This window comes from Coregonus clupeaformis, chromosome 13 (genome assembly GCF_020615455.1).
Source record: "Coregonus clupeaformis isolate EN_2021a chromosome 13, ASM2061545v1, whole genome shotgun sequence".
Classification (NCBI taxonomy): domain Eukaryota; kingdom Metazoa; phylum Chordata; class Actinopteri; order Salmoniformes; family Salmonidae; genus Coregonus; species Coregonus clupeaformis.
The window spans coordinates 36,523,896-36,539,831 of NC_059204.1; the positions used below are offsets into that span (position 1 = coordinate 36,523,896).

General features: G+C 40.9%; 1 protein-coding gene across 2 annotated transcripts in view; it reads left to right on the plus strand.

Moving 5' to 3' along the window:
- Positions 1–14,410, plus strand: part of LOC121579918 (glycine receptor subunit alpha-4) — a 38,890-nt gene extending 24,480 nt beyond the window's left edge. The window contains exons 9-10 of one of the 2 annotated variants that reach the window (XM_041894910.2): positions 10,223–10,327; positions 13,660–14,410. In XM_041894910.2, coding sequence (XP_041750844.1) covers positions 10,223–10,327; positions 13,660–13,929 — 375 coding nt within the window. In that variant the 3' untranslated portion in view covers positions 13,930–14,410. The remainder of the gene's footprint in view (positions 1–10,222; positions 10,328–13,659) is intronic. The other variant, XM_041894912.2, reaches the window with a different exon arrangement.
- Positions 14,411–15,936: the final 1,526 nt, after the last annotated feature.

A 15,936-nucleotide genomic window follows, 5' to 3' on the forward strand; every position in this document is an offset into this window, starting at 1 on the left:
TTTCTAGCCAGATGTAAAATGTTCCTGTTTTGACTAATTTAATAGAGTGTGTTAGGTCTGCTCTATACCAAATTAGCATACCCCTTGAGTCTCCCGTTTCACACCTGGTAGTTTAGTGGATGGGACTACCAGCTTTCTGTAACCTAGATTGCAACCAGTGGGTCCATCTCCTTTACATGGCAACTCTGATAGTTGCACACAGGTCGGTTTTGTTGCTAAACAACCAACCCGTCTATTAAGCTGGTTGAATAATAGTTTATAAATGCACTTAAAATGGTCATAAGACAAACTCTTATTCCATCATGTAACCTTGCAAGGGTTTCACTGTTGAGGAACATTCTCACTTTTGGATGCGATGCGTTGGTGCAATTATTTATTTATCCCAGGAATTAAGGCATCATGTCAAGATCTGCCCATCTGCACAACACGCTCGAAATAACGACAATCTCGAACGTGCCCACGTGTTGACACTTTAGTCATGTAACAGTGAGAAAAGAACGGAGTCGAGAAGGTCAATGTGCAAAATCCAGACATGAAATATTGCCACGAAAGACACAAAGTGTTGTAGGTCAAAAACGTCAACACAGGAGAGAGAAAGTACTTTTTCCATGCAATTTGTTTAGCTTTTTTGGATACATGAATTCTGCTGGATGATTTAGCATAGGTACAGTTGAAGTCGGAAGTTTACATACACTTAGGTTGGAGTCATTAAAACTCGTTTTTCAACCACTATAGTTTTGGCAAGTCGGTTAGGACATCTACTTTGTGCATGACAAAAGTAATTTTTCCAACAATTGTTTACAGACAGATTATTTCACTTATAATTCACTGTATCACAATTCCAGTGGGTCAGAAGTTTACATACACTAAGTTGACTGTGCCTTTAAACAGCTTGGGAAATTCCAGAAAATGATGTCATGGCTTTAGAAGCTTCTGATAGGCTAATTGACATAATTTGAGTCAATTGGAGGTGTACCTGTGGATGTATTTCAAGGCCTACCTTCAAACTCAGTGCCTCTTTGCTTGACATCATGGGAAAATCAAAAGAAATCAGCCAATTTCCAAACATCTGAAGGTACCACGTTCATCTGTACAAACAATAGTACGCAAGTATAAACACCATGTGACCACGCAGCCGTCATACCGCTCAGGAAGGGGACGCGTTCTGTCTCCTAGAGATGCTGGAGGAAACAGGTACAAAAGTATCTATATCCACAGTAAAACGAGTCCTATATCGACATAACCTGACACAAACCTGACTCAGTTACACCAGCTCTGTCAGGAGGAATGGGCCAAAATTCACCCAACTTATTGTGGGAAGCTTTTGGAAGGCTACCTGAAACGTTTGACCCAAGTTTAACAATTTAAAGGCAATGCTACCAAATACTAATTGTGTGTATGTAAACATCTGACCCACTGGGAATGTGATGAAATAAATAAAAGCTGAAATAAATCATTCTCTCTACTATTATTCTGACATTTCACATTCTTAAAATAAAGTGGTGATCCTAACTGACCTAAGACATGGAATTTTTGCTAGGATGAAATGTCAGGAATTGGGAAAAACGGAGTTTAAATGTATTTGGCTAAGGTGTATGTAAACTTCCGACTTCAACTGTATATACACTACATGACCAAAAGTATGTGGACACCTGCTCGTCGAACATCTCATTCCAAAATCATGGGCATTAATATGGAGTTGGTCCCCCCTTTGCTGCTATAACAGCATCCACTCTTCTGGGAAGGCTTTCCACTAGATGTTGGAACATTGCTGCAGGGACTTGCTTCCATTCAGCCACAAGAGCATTAGTGAGGTTGTGCACTGATGATGGGCGATTAGGCCTGGCTCGCAGTCGGCGTTCCAATTCATCCCAAAGGTTGAGGTCAGGGTTCTGTGCAGGCCAGTCACGTTCTTCCACACCGATCTCGACAAACCATTTCTGTGTATGGGGTCATTGTCATGCTGAAACAGGAAAGGGCCTTCCCCAAATGTTTGCCACAAAGTTGGAAGCACAGAATCGTCTAGAATGTAATTGTATGCTGTAGCATTAAGATCGGCCTAGCCCGAACCATGAAAAACAGCCCCAGACCATTATTCCTCCTCCACCAAACTTTACAGTTGGCACTATGCATTGGGGCAGGTAGCGTTCTCCTGGCATCCGCCAAACCCAGATTTGTCTGTCGGACTACCAGATGGTGAAGCGTGATTCATGACTCCAGGGAATGCATTTCCACTGCTCCAGAGTTCAATGGCGGTGAGCTTTACACCACTCCAGCCGACGCTTGGCATTGCGCATGGTGATCTTAGGCTGCTCGGCCATGGAAACCCATTTCATGAAGCTCCCGACGAACAGTTATTGTGCTGACGTTGCTTTCAGAGGCGGTTTGGAACTCGGTAGTGAGTGTTGCAACCGAGGACAGACAATTTCTACACGCTATGCGCTTTATCAATCGGCGGTCCTTTTCTGTGAGCTTGTGTGGCCTACCACTTCGCGGCTGAGCAGTTGTTGCTCCTATTAGTTTCCACTTCACAATAACTGCACTTACAGTTGACCGGGGCAGCTCTAGCAGGGCAGAAATTTGACGAACTGACTTGCTGGAAAGGTGGCATCCTCTGACGGTGACACGTTGAAAGTAACTGAGCTCTTCAGTAACGCCATTCTACTGCCAATGTTTGTCTATGGAGATTGCATGGCTGTGTGCTCGATTTTATACACCTGTCAGCAACAGGTGTGGCTGAAGTAACCGAATCCACTAATATGAAGGGGTGTCCACATACTTTTGCTAGCTAGCCAGCCTACTGTTGGCTAGTTAACGTTAGCTGGCGTTTTTGTTGGGCCTACCAACCAGGCTAGCTAGTTACCATTTACATAATATACTTTCCATGCAATCTGTTGAGTTTTATTGGATTAGATAGCACGCTAGCTAGCGTTCTAACCTCTCCTAGCTAGCTAGCTACCTAAAGTTGTCAAATATAATATGTCGCTACTCACTAGCTAACGTCAGCTGGGCTCAATGGTGTTATCTTCCCTGAACCTTGCTCTCAGGGTATCCGTACCCCAATGGTATTTCGTGAGACACACAGCATTTTCACGTTAGCTAGCTACTTGTGTCAACACAAGCGCTATTATTGCTAGCTGGATAACACAAAAACTAGCTAGGCCTAGGCAGCTATATGCCGAAACTACAGAAATAATGTTGATGATAACTAGGTGTAATGTATAGTGTCAATGATAAATTGTCATAATCTTCTTCTCTACCACAGATTCCCACAAGGCCCCAGACTGCAGAATGGAAAAATGCTTACAAGAAATAAACAGATGAAGACAGTCAGAGTTGTCGATTTCCATTGTTTCTTGTAACATTAAAAAGGGAAGAAAAAGACAATCCCATTTGTCTAAATTAGCTAGCTATCTAGGCTACTCACCATACCATAGGCTACAGATTTGAGTCACCACTAGAATTTATATTTTAATTTTATTGAGTAGGCCTATATCTTGGTTTAATGTAATTAATCAAATTATTAATCTAACAATACAATCCTTATTTTGTAAGAAATGTAAGGTATTTTTATACCCTTACAAAAAGGTCCTACAGGAATTCTGCACAAAATATTCTGCAGATAGTCCTCAAATAAATCCTGCAGGATTGTTTCCTTAAGGACTACCTGCAGGAATTGTCCTACACCAAAATGCCCCCAAAATCCTGTGGGATATCCTGTAGGTAAGAGTCCTGCAGGTAATTCCACAAGATTTCCAGGGTCATTTTCCTGTAGGACAACCTGCTGGATTCCTTTCTATTCCTTCAGAGAATTTCATGTAGGACAATCCACATTCTTTCAAAAGAATGGACGGATTGCACAAGATAAAAGATTGCATGGCAATTGTATTATCCAATGAAGCAACAGTTGGTATGTTTGATTGTCCATTTCACCAGCACTGCATAAAATATGGTTCCTAGGAGAAAGAAAATATCAGATTTTGAGTAAATATGGTAAAAGCATATTTTGTAACATGAGAGAGAGTAGAGGTGACATCACATTAACAGTTGATGTGTATTGGTGTGAAGGGAAATGGCTGTCTGCAACTTGGTGATAGTTGGTTTTAATATGGCTGGTACACCAACAACATCTGTGAGTATGCATGTGTGTTAGGCTCCGTTTTAAAGGGAGAATTGAGAGGCTGAAACTGTGTGTTGTGTTACCTGCGTCTGCATGGCTGTCCAGCGCTGCCTTCTGTGGTAGTCAGTCTCACTATTGTTTACAGTCTCTGTCTTAACTGGGGAGGACAGGAGAGAGATGATAGGGGCAGACTTCAGAATATAACTACAGAACATCATGTGTTACATGAAAAACAGTGACAAAATAGTGCAAATTATATATTGTAGTTGTAAATGACAACCTACTCACCTTTAACTAGTAGACTACTGGACTAATGGAGCTCCAAATGAAACAAATAATCAGAAACAGATGAATTAGTAAATGTATTGTTTTCTCATGCACTTACCATCTCTAATGTGGTGTGGTGGCCTTCTGCTAAACTGTTAGAAATACAAGGTAAAGAATTACAGTGAAATACTAGGTGTGTGTGTGTGTGTGTGTTTTCTGTGCTCCCTGTAGTCTAAGCTGTAAGGGAAAATAAGATAACTCACATGGTGGTGTTGAAACTGTCCAAGCAACTAAAAGTAAAACAGAGAGAAAGTAATGTTAAAATTCTAAATTTCTATTTAAATCAAACTATTTGTATATTCAATTGAGACCTAATGTATTTCATTGAACTTTATGATATTTCATAGATAAACGTTGTCTGTGTTCCAAATTGCACGTGTGTTCTATCTAGTGCGTAAAATTGCACATGTGTTCTATCTAGAGCGTATAGCGAGTATGGAAGTCAACGGTCATTTTTCAAGTGCGATTCCAAACCTAAGAACGTGAAACGGCAAGTATGTACTAGATTTGCCGGAAGTTCTATAAGCGTAGTTGGGAGGTCTGGAAAACAAAACACGCATGGGAGCATACATTTTCATTCCCTATGCCGGGGAGGCTATCCCATAAAACCTTGTGACACTGCGAAAATTGTCTGAATGAATGGCGGACTGAAGTCCCCGCTTGGGAGAAAATGTTCCAGAGGAATATATATTACATTTATTTATTCACCAAATTATATGAAAATGTTAAACAAATTACTTTCATATGAAATTTGAATTCAAATGTTGAGTCACTGCTGTTTATCAGCCCGCTAGCCAAGCTAAGTTAGCTCGTCGGACGCGATGGCTAGCTAGCAGGCGATCTCGTCCTGGTTATCAGCTGTTTAGGGATGACAAACTAAACATACTAATCGTAAAATCAGCGGTGTCAATAGTGAAGCACCGGACAGTTTTTTAAATCCTGAATTGGTGAACTTGCTAGGCAGCTAATGAGAAATGTAGCAAATCTTCTTTTTAAAAAAAGGTTTTCATGGACAGATGGCAACTGATGTGTTAATTTCACTCCATGGCATTGGCAGGACAAAATAGTTGTGGCCGACTGGTTTGGAGTTTAGACATTTTAACGACATCTGATTAAAAACGTAGGAAATGCAGCTAGCTGTGTTCTGTTCAATCTAGGCTTGTTAGCAAGCCAAGTTATTTGCATTCTTACATGATCAGTAAATGCATGCATGCAGTGTCTGTTTACCTAACGTTAGCTAACTTTCTTCTTGTCACTTTCCCCTCCCCTCGTGTTTCACAATTGCATGTTTTAAATAATGTAATTATTAAATAAAAGTAAATCAGTGACAACTTGATCAAGCCTATGAATATGCAAAACTGTTTACAAAACCATTGCACATTAACAAAGCTAGTTGTGGTTCTCAGCAACTTGAACCAGCACTGAAATTTGAGCAGTGAGGTTCATTTCTCCTCCCTTGGCCTTATGTTTCTGCTCTGTTCGCCTCAGGTTGAAGCACATCCCACCCCATCAGACAGATGTAAAGAACTTAGGAACCTCCCATCCACCAGGAAAATCACCCTCTCCCAGGAGTTTATTCAGCAGTATGCAACATCGCTTTGTTAGAAGTAGTATTCTCTATCATGCAGAATTGTCAGCTCATTGTAACATATGAAGCTCATTCTAAAATACAGACGTGGATGATTCCTGCCCCAGGGTACTGCACTATATGCACGTTTTTATTCCTGCCTAGCAAACACCATGTTCAACTATTCATTGTCTACAATTTAGACCACAATTCGTTGAATGAGGTGTACTGAACAAGCTTTTGAATGTTAATCTCCTTGATGTCCCTCACTAGGGGATTCTAAAATGTGTTCTTATTGTTTCATTGTCAAGAAGGAACCTGCAAGTAAGCATTTAGTTGGACCATGTGTATCCTTTACATATGACTAATACAACATTTGTACAATGGTCTGTGTTTTAAGGATTCATGCACGGATCCAGAAAAACCAATAAAAGGGTTAATATTTATTAAATTACAAGTATTGATGTCTCCCTACTGTTCTGGTTTTGAGGCTTGGGCATCTGGGGCTGTAGTTCATCTGTCTAATCCCCTGTAGGGAGAGAGAAAGGCATTAATAATATTACAATGGTGTGTTCATTTAATTTAATATATATTCCTGTTTGATATGCATGCATATAATTAAAGTGGGCATTGTCCTTTATAATATGGCAGTGTTTGTTTTGTATCCAATGCATTTAGCTTACATTAGGATGAAATTGTCTAGGCCCTCCATACTCAACTGGCGGACCGGATCCGGACCCAGAACAGGGTCAATACGGACATGGGAAAATGCATATAATTGCCCCATGCAAAATATGTAGAATTTCTGGAAATTCGCTTTAAAACTGCAACATTTTCTCTCTACCAACAGTTCGGGTCACATGGGTTGTGAGGTGGGGTTTTGTTACTACGCCGATAAATTACATTATCCATCCGACCTTTGCCACCTAGGAAATGTGTGTGACCAGACCTTCTCAAATAGTACTTGAGTACCCCTGGTCTAGGCCTTCTAATCTAGTTGTATTGCATCATGTCGCCTATCATTTAGTTATCAATGCATAAGGTGAATATAAAACCAAGCTAACTGTGAACATCAGCGTCATTTAATAATATGCATGGATGTTATAGTTGTATGAATTTATCACAATGCAGATACTGATGCAGTATTTGCAACAAACTGCAGTTATACTGCACTCTGACTGCAATCTTTTTTTTGTAAGGGCAGTTCTGCTGGGATTTACTTGGTCCTGCAGGATTCTTGCAGGAATTGTCATGTTTGTGTCCTACAGGAGCACCAGGGACTTTTCCTGCAGGATTTTGTCAATCCTACAGGATTCCTGCAGGACACCTGCACAATTCCTTCACAAATGGTTGAATTCCTGCAGGACTTTTTTGTAAGGGTATGTTGCAATAAAGTTGACTAAAGTAGAATCTCTTTTGTTTGTAGGTATTTTCACTTGGTAATAAGTAAATATATAGAAATTGCGCATAGGTAACTATACAGTTACACTTCACTTTAAATAGCTAAATCCTGTGTACGAACTATCAACAACCTTGTACTCATTACAGATATGTACTCTGTGGTCTATTATTGTGTTTATTTTCTCACTTGGATGGTGCTTTCAGAAGCTGACGATTAGATTGTTAGAATGGGTAACGTACTTTGTAGGTACGCAATTATTACAAGTACACATCAAGATACCATTCATTTTAAATAGCTAAATCCTGTGTAAGAACTATCAACAACCTTGTACTCATTACAGATATGTACTCTGTGGTCTATTAGTGTTTATTTTCTCACTTGGATGGTGTTTCCAGAAGCTTTAAAAATGAGGGTCAGGAGGGGTAACGTACAATATAAGTACACATTAATTACAAATAAGTACCCCCCAAGATACACTTAATTTTAACTAGTTAAATCCTGTGAAGCACTTAGTAATTGCATTTTACTTACAGATATTACATGCACTCTGATGTACTAGTGTGTTTATCCTCCCACTTGGATGGCGCTTCCGGAAGCCTTAAAATGAGGACCAGGTTGTCAGGATGGGTAATGTACTATATAAGTACACATTAATTACAAGTAAGTTCACCTCAAGATACACTTCATTTTAAGCAGCTAAATCCTGTTTCACATCTAGTAATTACATTGTTCTTACACATATATTACATGTACTGTGTTGTACTTGTAGATTTATCCTCTCACTTGGATGGCAAGGAGGTTCAGGTTGTCAAAATGGGTAATGTACACACGTTATATATATATGCACACAGTACCAGTCGAAAGTTTGGACACACCTATTCATTCAAGGGTTTTTCTTAATTTTTACTATTTTATACATTGTAGAATAATAGTGAAGACATCAAAACTACAAAATAACACATATGGAATCATGTAGTAAACAAAAAAGTGTTAAACCAAAATATATTTTATATTTGAGATTCTTCAAAGTAGCCACCGTTTGCCATGATGACAGGTTTGCACACTATTGGCATTCTCTCAACCAGCTTCATGAGGTAGTCACCTGGAATGCATTTCAATTAACAGGTGTGCCTTGTTAAAAGTTAATTTGTGTAATTTCTTTCCTCCTTAATGCGTTTGAGCCAACCAGTTGTGTTGTGACAAGGTAGAGGTGGTATTCAGAAGATAGCCCTATTTGGTAAAAGAGGAAGTCCATATTATGGCAAGAACAGCTCAAATAAGCAAAGAGAAACGACAGTCCATCATTACTTTAAGACATGAAGGTCAGTCAATGCGGAACATTTCAAGAACTTTGACAATTTCTTCAAGTGCAGTCGCAAAAACCATCAAGCGCTATGATGAAACTGGCTCTCATGAGGACCGCCACAGGAAAGGAAGACCCAGAGTTACCTCTGCTGCAGAGGATAAGTTCATTAGAGTTACCAGCCTCAGAAATTGCAGCCCAAATAAATGCTTCAGAGTTCAAGTAACGGACACATCTCAACATCAACTGTTCAGAGGAGACTGCGTGAATCAGGCCTTCATGGTTGAATTGATGCAAAGAAACCACTACTAAAGGACACTAATAAGAAGAAGAGACTTGCTTGGGCCAAGAAACGAGCAATGGACATTAGACCGTGGAAATCTGTCCAAATTTAAGACTTTTGGTTCCAACCGCTGTGTCTTTGTGAGACGCAGAGTAGGTGAACTGATGATCTCCGCATGTGTGGTTCCCACTGTGAAGCATGGAGGAGGAGGTGTGATGGTGCTTTGTTGGTGACACTGTCAGTGATTTATTTAGAATTCAAGGCACACTTAACCAGCATGGCTACCACAGCATTCTGCAGCGATATGCCATCCCATCTGGTTTGCGCTTAGTGGGACTATCATTTGTTTTTCAACAGGACAATGACCCAACACACCTCCAGGCTGTGTAAGGGCTATTTGACCAAGAAGGAGAGTGATGGAGTGTTGCATCAGATGACCTGGCCTCCACAATCACCCGACCTCAACCCAATTGAGATGGTTTGGGATGAGTTGGACCGCAGAGTGAAAGAAAAGCAGCCAACAAGTGCTCAGCATACTTTTTTCCCTCACTGTATTTGATCCCCTGCTGATTTTGTACGTTTGCCCACTGACAAAGACATGATCAGTCTATAATTTTAATGGTAGGTTTATTTGAACAGTGAGAGACAGAATAACAACAAATAAATCCAGAAAGACATGTCAAAAATGTTATAAATTGATTTGCATTTTAATGAGGGAAATAAGTATTTGACCCCCTCTCAATCAGAAAGATTTCTGGCTCCCAATAAGGTGAACCTATGTCTGGTGAATTTAGTGGAAACTTGCCCATTTGTAACAAGCATTTGTTACACCTTTAATTACAGACCGCAATTATCACCAGTTACATGTTATTACAGTATAACATTAATTGTAATAACTTAACTACAATACTTGTTAGTGTAATTACACTGTAATAAGGACCCCTTAAAATGAAGTGTTACGAAAATTATCCATACTTTTCCCTGAAACCTGCATCTATATCAGTTCCAGGGACCAGGTAGCCTACTGTTTTTCCTAGTTCTCATGTTATTTTGAGACCTTTACGCTCAGTTGGTATGTCTCAGACTTTGTTTACATATTAAATGTACAACATTTGAAAAATGAATGTCATCAGTAATGTGCCACTGCATGTCTTTTAGATTGAATCACAGTATTCCTGTATGCCTACTACACCTCCATGTTGCTCTTGGTTTATCAACAGAGAAGTGGAAGTGGGGAGAGCAGCCAAGTGAAAGGTAACGTGCCAGGCAACAACTCTTCCCAGGGGACCCTGCCTGGCCCACAGCAGTGCAGTGTCTGTGCCAGGGTAAAAACTCCTACTACATTTCTCACGCTGACTGGAGTTTAGTTTAATGGGGAATTCCACTGTTTGTTCACTTAGAAAAACAAAATGGTAGTGCCTTCAGAAAGTATTCACACCCCTTGACTTTTTCCACATTGTGTTACAGCTTGAATTTAAATTGAGATTGTGTCACTGATCTACACACAAAATGTCTTGAGTTAATAAGTATTCAACCCTTTTGTTGTGGCAAGCCTAAATAAATTCAGGAGTACAAATGTGTTTAACAAGTCACATAAATTGCATGGACTCACTGTGTGCAATAAGTGTTTAACATGATTTAAATGACTACCCTCATCTCTGTACCACACAAATAATTACAGTGGGAAAAAAAAGTATTTAGTCAGCCACCAATTGTGCAAGTTCTCCCACTTAAAAAGATGAGAGAGGCCTGTAATTTTCATCATAGGTACAAGTCAACTATGACAGACAAAATGAGAAAACAAAATCCAGAAAATCACATTGTAGGATTTTTTATGAATTTATTTGCAAATTATGGTGGAAAATAAGTATTTGGTCAATAACAAAAGTTTCTCAATACTTTGTTATATACCCTTTGTTGGCAATGACACAGGTCAAACGTTTTCTGTAAGTCTTCACAAGGTTTTCACACACTGTTGCTGGTATTTTGGCCCATTCCTCCATGCAGATCTCCTCTAGAGCAGTGATGTTTTGGAGCTGTCGCTGGGCAACACAGACTTTCAACTCCCTTCAAAGATGTTCTATGGGGTTGAGATCTGGAGACTGGCTAGGCCACTCCAGGACCTTGAAATGCTTCTTACGAAGCCACTCCTTCGTTGCCCGGGCGATGTGTTTGGGATCATTGTCATGCTGAAAGACCCAGCCACGTTTCATCTTCAATGCCCTTGCTGATGGAAGGAGGTTTTCACTCAAAATCTCACGATACATGGCCCCATTCATTCTTTCCTTTACACGGATCAGTCGTCCTGGTCCCTTTGCAGAAAAACAGCCCCAAAGCATGATGTTTCCACCCCCATGCTTCACAGTAGGTATGGTGTTCTTTGGATGCAACTCAGCATTCTTTGTCCTCCAAACACGACGAGTTGAGTTTTTACCAAAAAGTTATATTTTGGTTTCATCTGACCATATGACATTCTCCCAATCCTCTTCTGGATCATCCAAATGCACTCTAGCAAACTTCAGACGGGCCTGGACATGTACTGGCTTAAGCAGGGGGACACGTCTTGCACTGCAGGATTTGAGTCCCTGGCGGCGTAGTGTGTTACTGATGGTAGGCTTTGTTACTTTGGTCCCAGCTCTCTGCAGGTCATTCACTAGGTCCCCCCGTGTGGTTCTGGGATTTTTGCTCACCGTTCTTGTGATCATTTTGACCCCACAGGGTGAGATCTTGCGTGGAGCCCCAGATCGAGGGAGATTATCAGTGGTCTTGTATGTCTTCCATTTCCTAATAATTGCTCCCACAGTTGATTTCTTCAAACCAAGCTGCTTACCTATTGCAGATTCAGTCTTCCCAGCCTGGTGCAGGTCTACAATTTTGTTTCTGGTGTCCTTTGACAGCTCTTTGGTCTTGGCCATAGTGGAGTTTGGAGTGTGACTGTTTGAGGTTGTGGACAGGTGTCTTTTATACTGATAACAAGTTCAAACAGGTGCCATTAATACAGGTAACGAGTGGAGGACAGAGGAGCCTCTTAAAGAAGAAGTTACAGGTCTGTGAGAGCCAGAAATCTTGCTTGTTTGTAGGTGACCAAATACTTATTTTCCACCATAATTTGCAAATAAATTCATTAAAAATCCTACAATGTGATTTTCTGGATTTTGTTTTCTCAATTTGTCTGTCATAGGTGATGTGTACCTATGATGAAAATTACAGGCCTCTCTCATCTTTTTAAGTGGGAGAACTTGCACAATTGGCGGCTGACTAAATACTTTTTTTCCCCACTGTATCTGTAAGGTCCCTCAGTCGAGCAATGAATTTCAAACAGAGTCAACCACAAAGACCAGAGAGGTTTTTCGATGGTTTGCAAAGAAGGGCACCTATTGGTAGATGGATTAAAAAAAAAAAAGCAGACATTGAATCCCTTTAAGCATGGTGCAGTTATTAATTACACTTTGGATTGTGTATCAATACACCCAGTCACTGCAAAGATACAGGCGCCCTTCCTAACTCCGCTGCCGGAGAGGAAGGAAACCAGTCAGGGATTTTATCATAAGGCCAATGGTGATTTTAAGACAGTTTAATGGCTGTGATAGGAGATAACTGAGGATGGGTCATCAACATTGTAGTTACTCCACAATACAAACATACATGACCAAGTGAAAAGAGAGCCTGTACAGTATAAAAATATTCCAAAACATGCATCCTGTTTGCGATAAGGCACTAAAGTAAAACTGCAAATGTAACTTTTTGTCCTAAATACCAAGCGTTATGTTTGGGGCAAATCCAACAACATCACTGAGTACCACTCTTCATATTTTCAAACATGGTGGTGGCTGCATTATGTTATGGGTATACTTTTCTTTAGCAAGGACTAGGGATTTTTTTTTTGGGGTGGGGGATAAAAAATAAACCGAATAGAGCGAAGCACAGGCAAAATCCTAGAGAAACTTGGTTCAGTCTGCTTTCCAACAGACACTGGGAGACAAATTCACCTTTCAGCAGGACAATTACCTACAACAAAAGGCCAAATATACACTGTAGTTGCATACCACAGACGACATTGAATGTTCCTGCATGGTCTAGTTAAAGTTTAGGCTTGAAAATCTATGGCAAGACTTAAATGGCTGTGTAGCAATGATCAACAACCAATTTGATAGAACTTGAAGTATTAAAATGTTACAATCCCGGTGTGCAAAGCTCTTAGACTTACCTAGAAAGACTCACATGTAATCGCTAACAAAAGTGATTCTAACATGTATTGACTCAAGGGGGTTGAATACTTATCTAATCAAGATGTTTTATTTTCCATTAATTAAAAAATATATAATTGTTCCACTTTGAAAGAGTATTTTGTGTAGATCGTGGAAAAAAAATTGCCATTAAATCAATTTTAATTGCACTTTGTAACAATGTGGGAAAAGTCAAGGGGTGTGAACACTTTCTGAAGGCACTGTAGATCTCACTTAGTGGTAAGGGTTTGTTATCACCATCTGTTTAATCTTGTGAAATGTATTTATCACAAAATCCAATTCCTACAAAGGCCTTGTTGACTTTGCAACACTTGAATCATAATCCAGTATGCAGCAAGTAATGTGGAGAAAATATTGCAGGTTATGACTGAGGGTAACAGACATTTAGTCCTTTCCCTTTTCTTTGTTAGGAGCAGGAGCTGGCGGAGCAGAGCCAGGCCTATTTTCTCCATAGTTATGGAGTAGCAGGCGATGCACCACCAGAGATGGACGCCCCAATCTTTCAGGCCTTACCTCCAGGGTTCCCACTGTATGACATCCGCAGGCAGTTTGTAGATCGGGCAAAAAGGATCGATACCATATCCAGGGCTGTGTTCCCACTGAGTTTCCTCTGCTTCAATGTTTTCTATTGGCTCACCTACAAAGTGCTGCGGAATGAAGCCATCCGAGCTACTCTTTGACAAATCAACATCTGAGGACTGAATTACAGCACTAAAAACCAATACAGAGTTGAACCTAGTCTTCCACAGAACACTTTTACAGACGATGTCAAATCCATCCGCTGTGCCAATGGAAAAATTATTGTTTGACTGCATGTCCAGTTCCATTAATTTTTTTGATTAAACTAAGCAAACCTGATGTCATCCAAGTGTCATCCTTAAAGGGGCAATCTGCAGTTGATACAATAACAAAAGCCCACCCCGCCACTGATTTGGAAAACAGCCGAGGGATGGGGCTGGAGAAATGTAACCACTCAAATGTATAGACCGCTATGGATGCAATTACTGACCCTCCATGATATCAAACTTAAGTTAACCATGTTTTTAGGCTAGTGTTTGCTATTCAAGAATCTAATGGGTAGATATAAATTAAGTCCAAAAATGGATGTACCAAAAGCACATTGCCCCTTTAACAATTACTAATTAGCACATATTGTAGACCTAGTACCGTATTGGTCCGAATATAAGACGACCCTGATTATAAGACGACCCCCCGTTTTTCAACACAAACATTTAGAAAAACAGATTTGCAGACTAGATTTGCCGAACAAAGAACTTCATTTTATTTTAAAATAACAATATTAAAAACACAGTGAATTAAACACAAAGGCAAACTATGTACAGTATGATTCAAAATTAATATCAAGCAATAATAAAGCAACATTTTTAAATAACAGAGAAAATACAGGCCACACATTTAACTAAACTTAACAAAAATTCGCCAAACTTCTCCTCCGATGTCTCTCTATCCCTCACACACGTCCTCTGCCCCGCTGTGTTCGCTCTCGCTGTCATCGCTCCCCAGCTGCTCCGCTTCCACCGGCTCCTCCCAAAGCACGTCGTCCTCGCTGCCGTCCAATGCATTTGAGATGCAACATTTTTTAAAGCCATCGATGATGCTCTGTGAGGGAATAGCATCCCATGCATGCAGGATCCATTCACACAGTAGACGGACTGACGGCTTCTGTATTTTCCCCGGTCGGTGTGAGTGCGTGGTTGCCAGACAGGAGCCACTCTGTGTATTTTTTTCGCAGGTTATCCTTGAAAGGCTTGTTCACAACTACGTCCAACACCTGTAGCTGGCTTGTCATTCCCCCTGGTATGATCACAAGATCCCCGTTCATTGCTCGCACCTGACTTTTCACGGGCTCAGTCAGATGTCCGCGGAACGCATCCAGAACGAGCATGTTCCTCCTCTTCCTCAGTCCCCCGTAGCGTGCGCCCCACACAACCTTTAGCCAGTCCACTACAAGCCCCGACTCCATCCAGCCCTTCTCCTGGGCGCGCACAATAATGCCAGCTGGCATTGGGTCCTTTGGCACAGTCTTACGCTTAAGAATGACATACGGGGGGAGTTTGCTGCCACCAGCGAGACATGTCAACATGACAGTGACGCGGCTCTTCTCGTTGCCCGTTGATTTCACCAACACAGACTTTTCTCCCTTTCTATTGACAGTCACCGATGTTGGCATGTCGAAATAAACGGGTGTCTGATCAGCATTGCCGATCTGATCCAGCGGGTAGGAGTGCTTCTTCCTCAGGTTGATAACAAAGCGCTGAAACGAAAGCAGCTTCTCTCCGAAGTCTGACGGCAGGCGTTGGGCCAAACTCGTTCTCCGTCTAAGTGACAGTCCATTACGCCGCATCATCCTACGACACCAGCCGAGGCTGGCTTTAAATCCAGTGATGTTGAGCTCTCTGGCGATTTCCAGGGCCTTAACCTGGATGACAGCTCTGGTAATGGGCATTCCCTCACTTCTTTTTTCCCTGACATATTCAAAAACCCTCCGGTCAACCTCAATGAAACGACCACTTTGAGGACCACGGAAGGATTTTCGCTGACTGTTAGCATCTTTTAGACGTTGTTTTTCTGCTCGCCATCTTCTTACATTACACTCAGTGACCCCGAATGTCTTGGCAGCTTGGCAGTTGTTAGATGACTCTGCCTTATTGACAACCATTATTTTG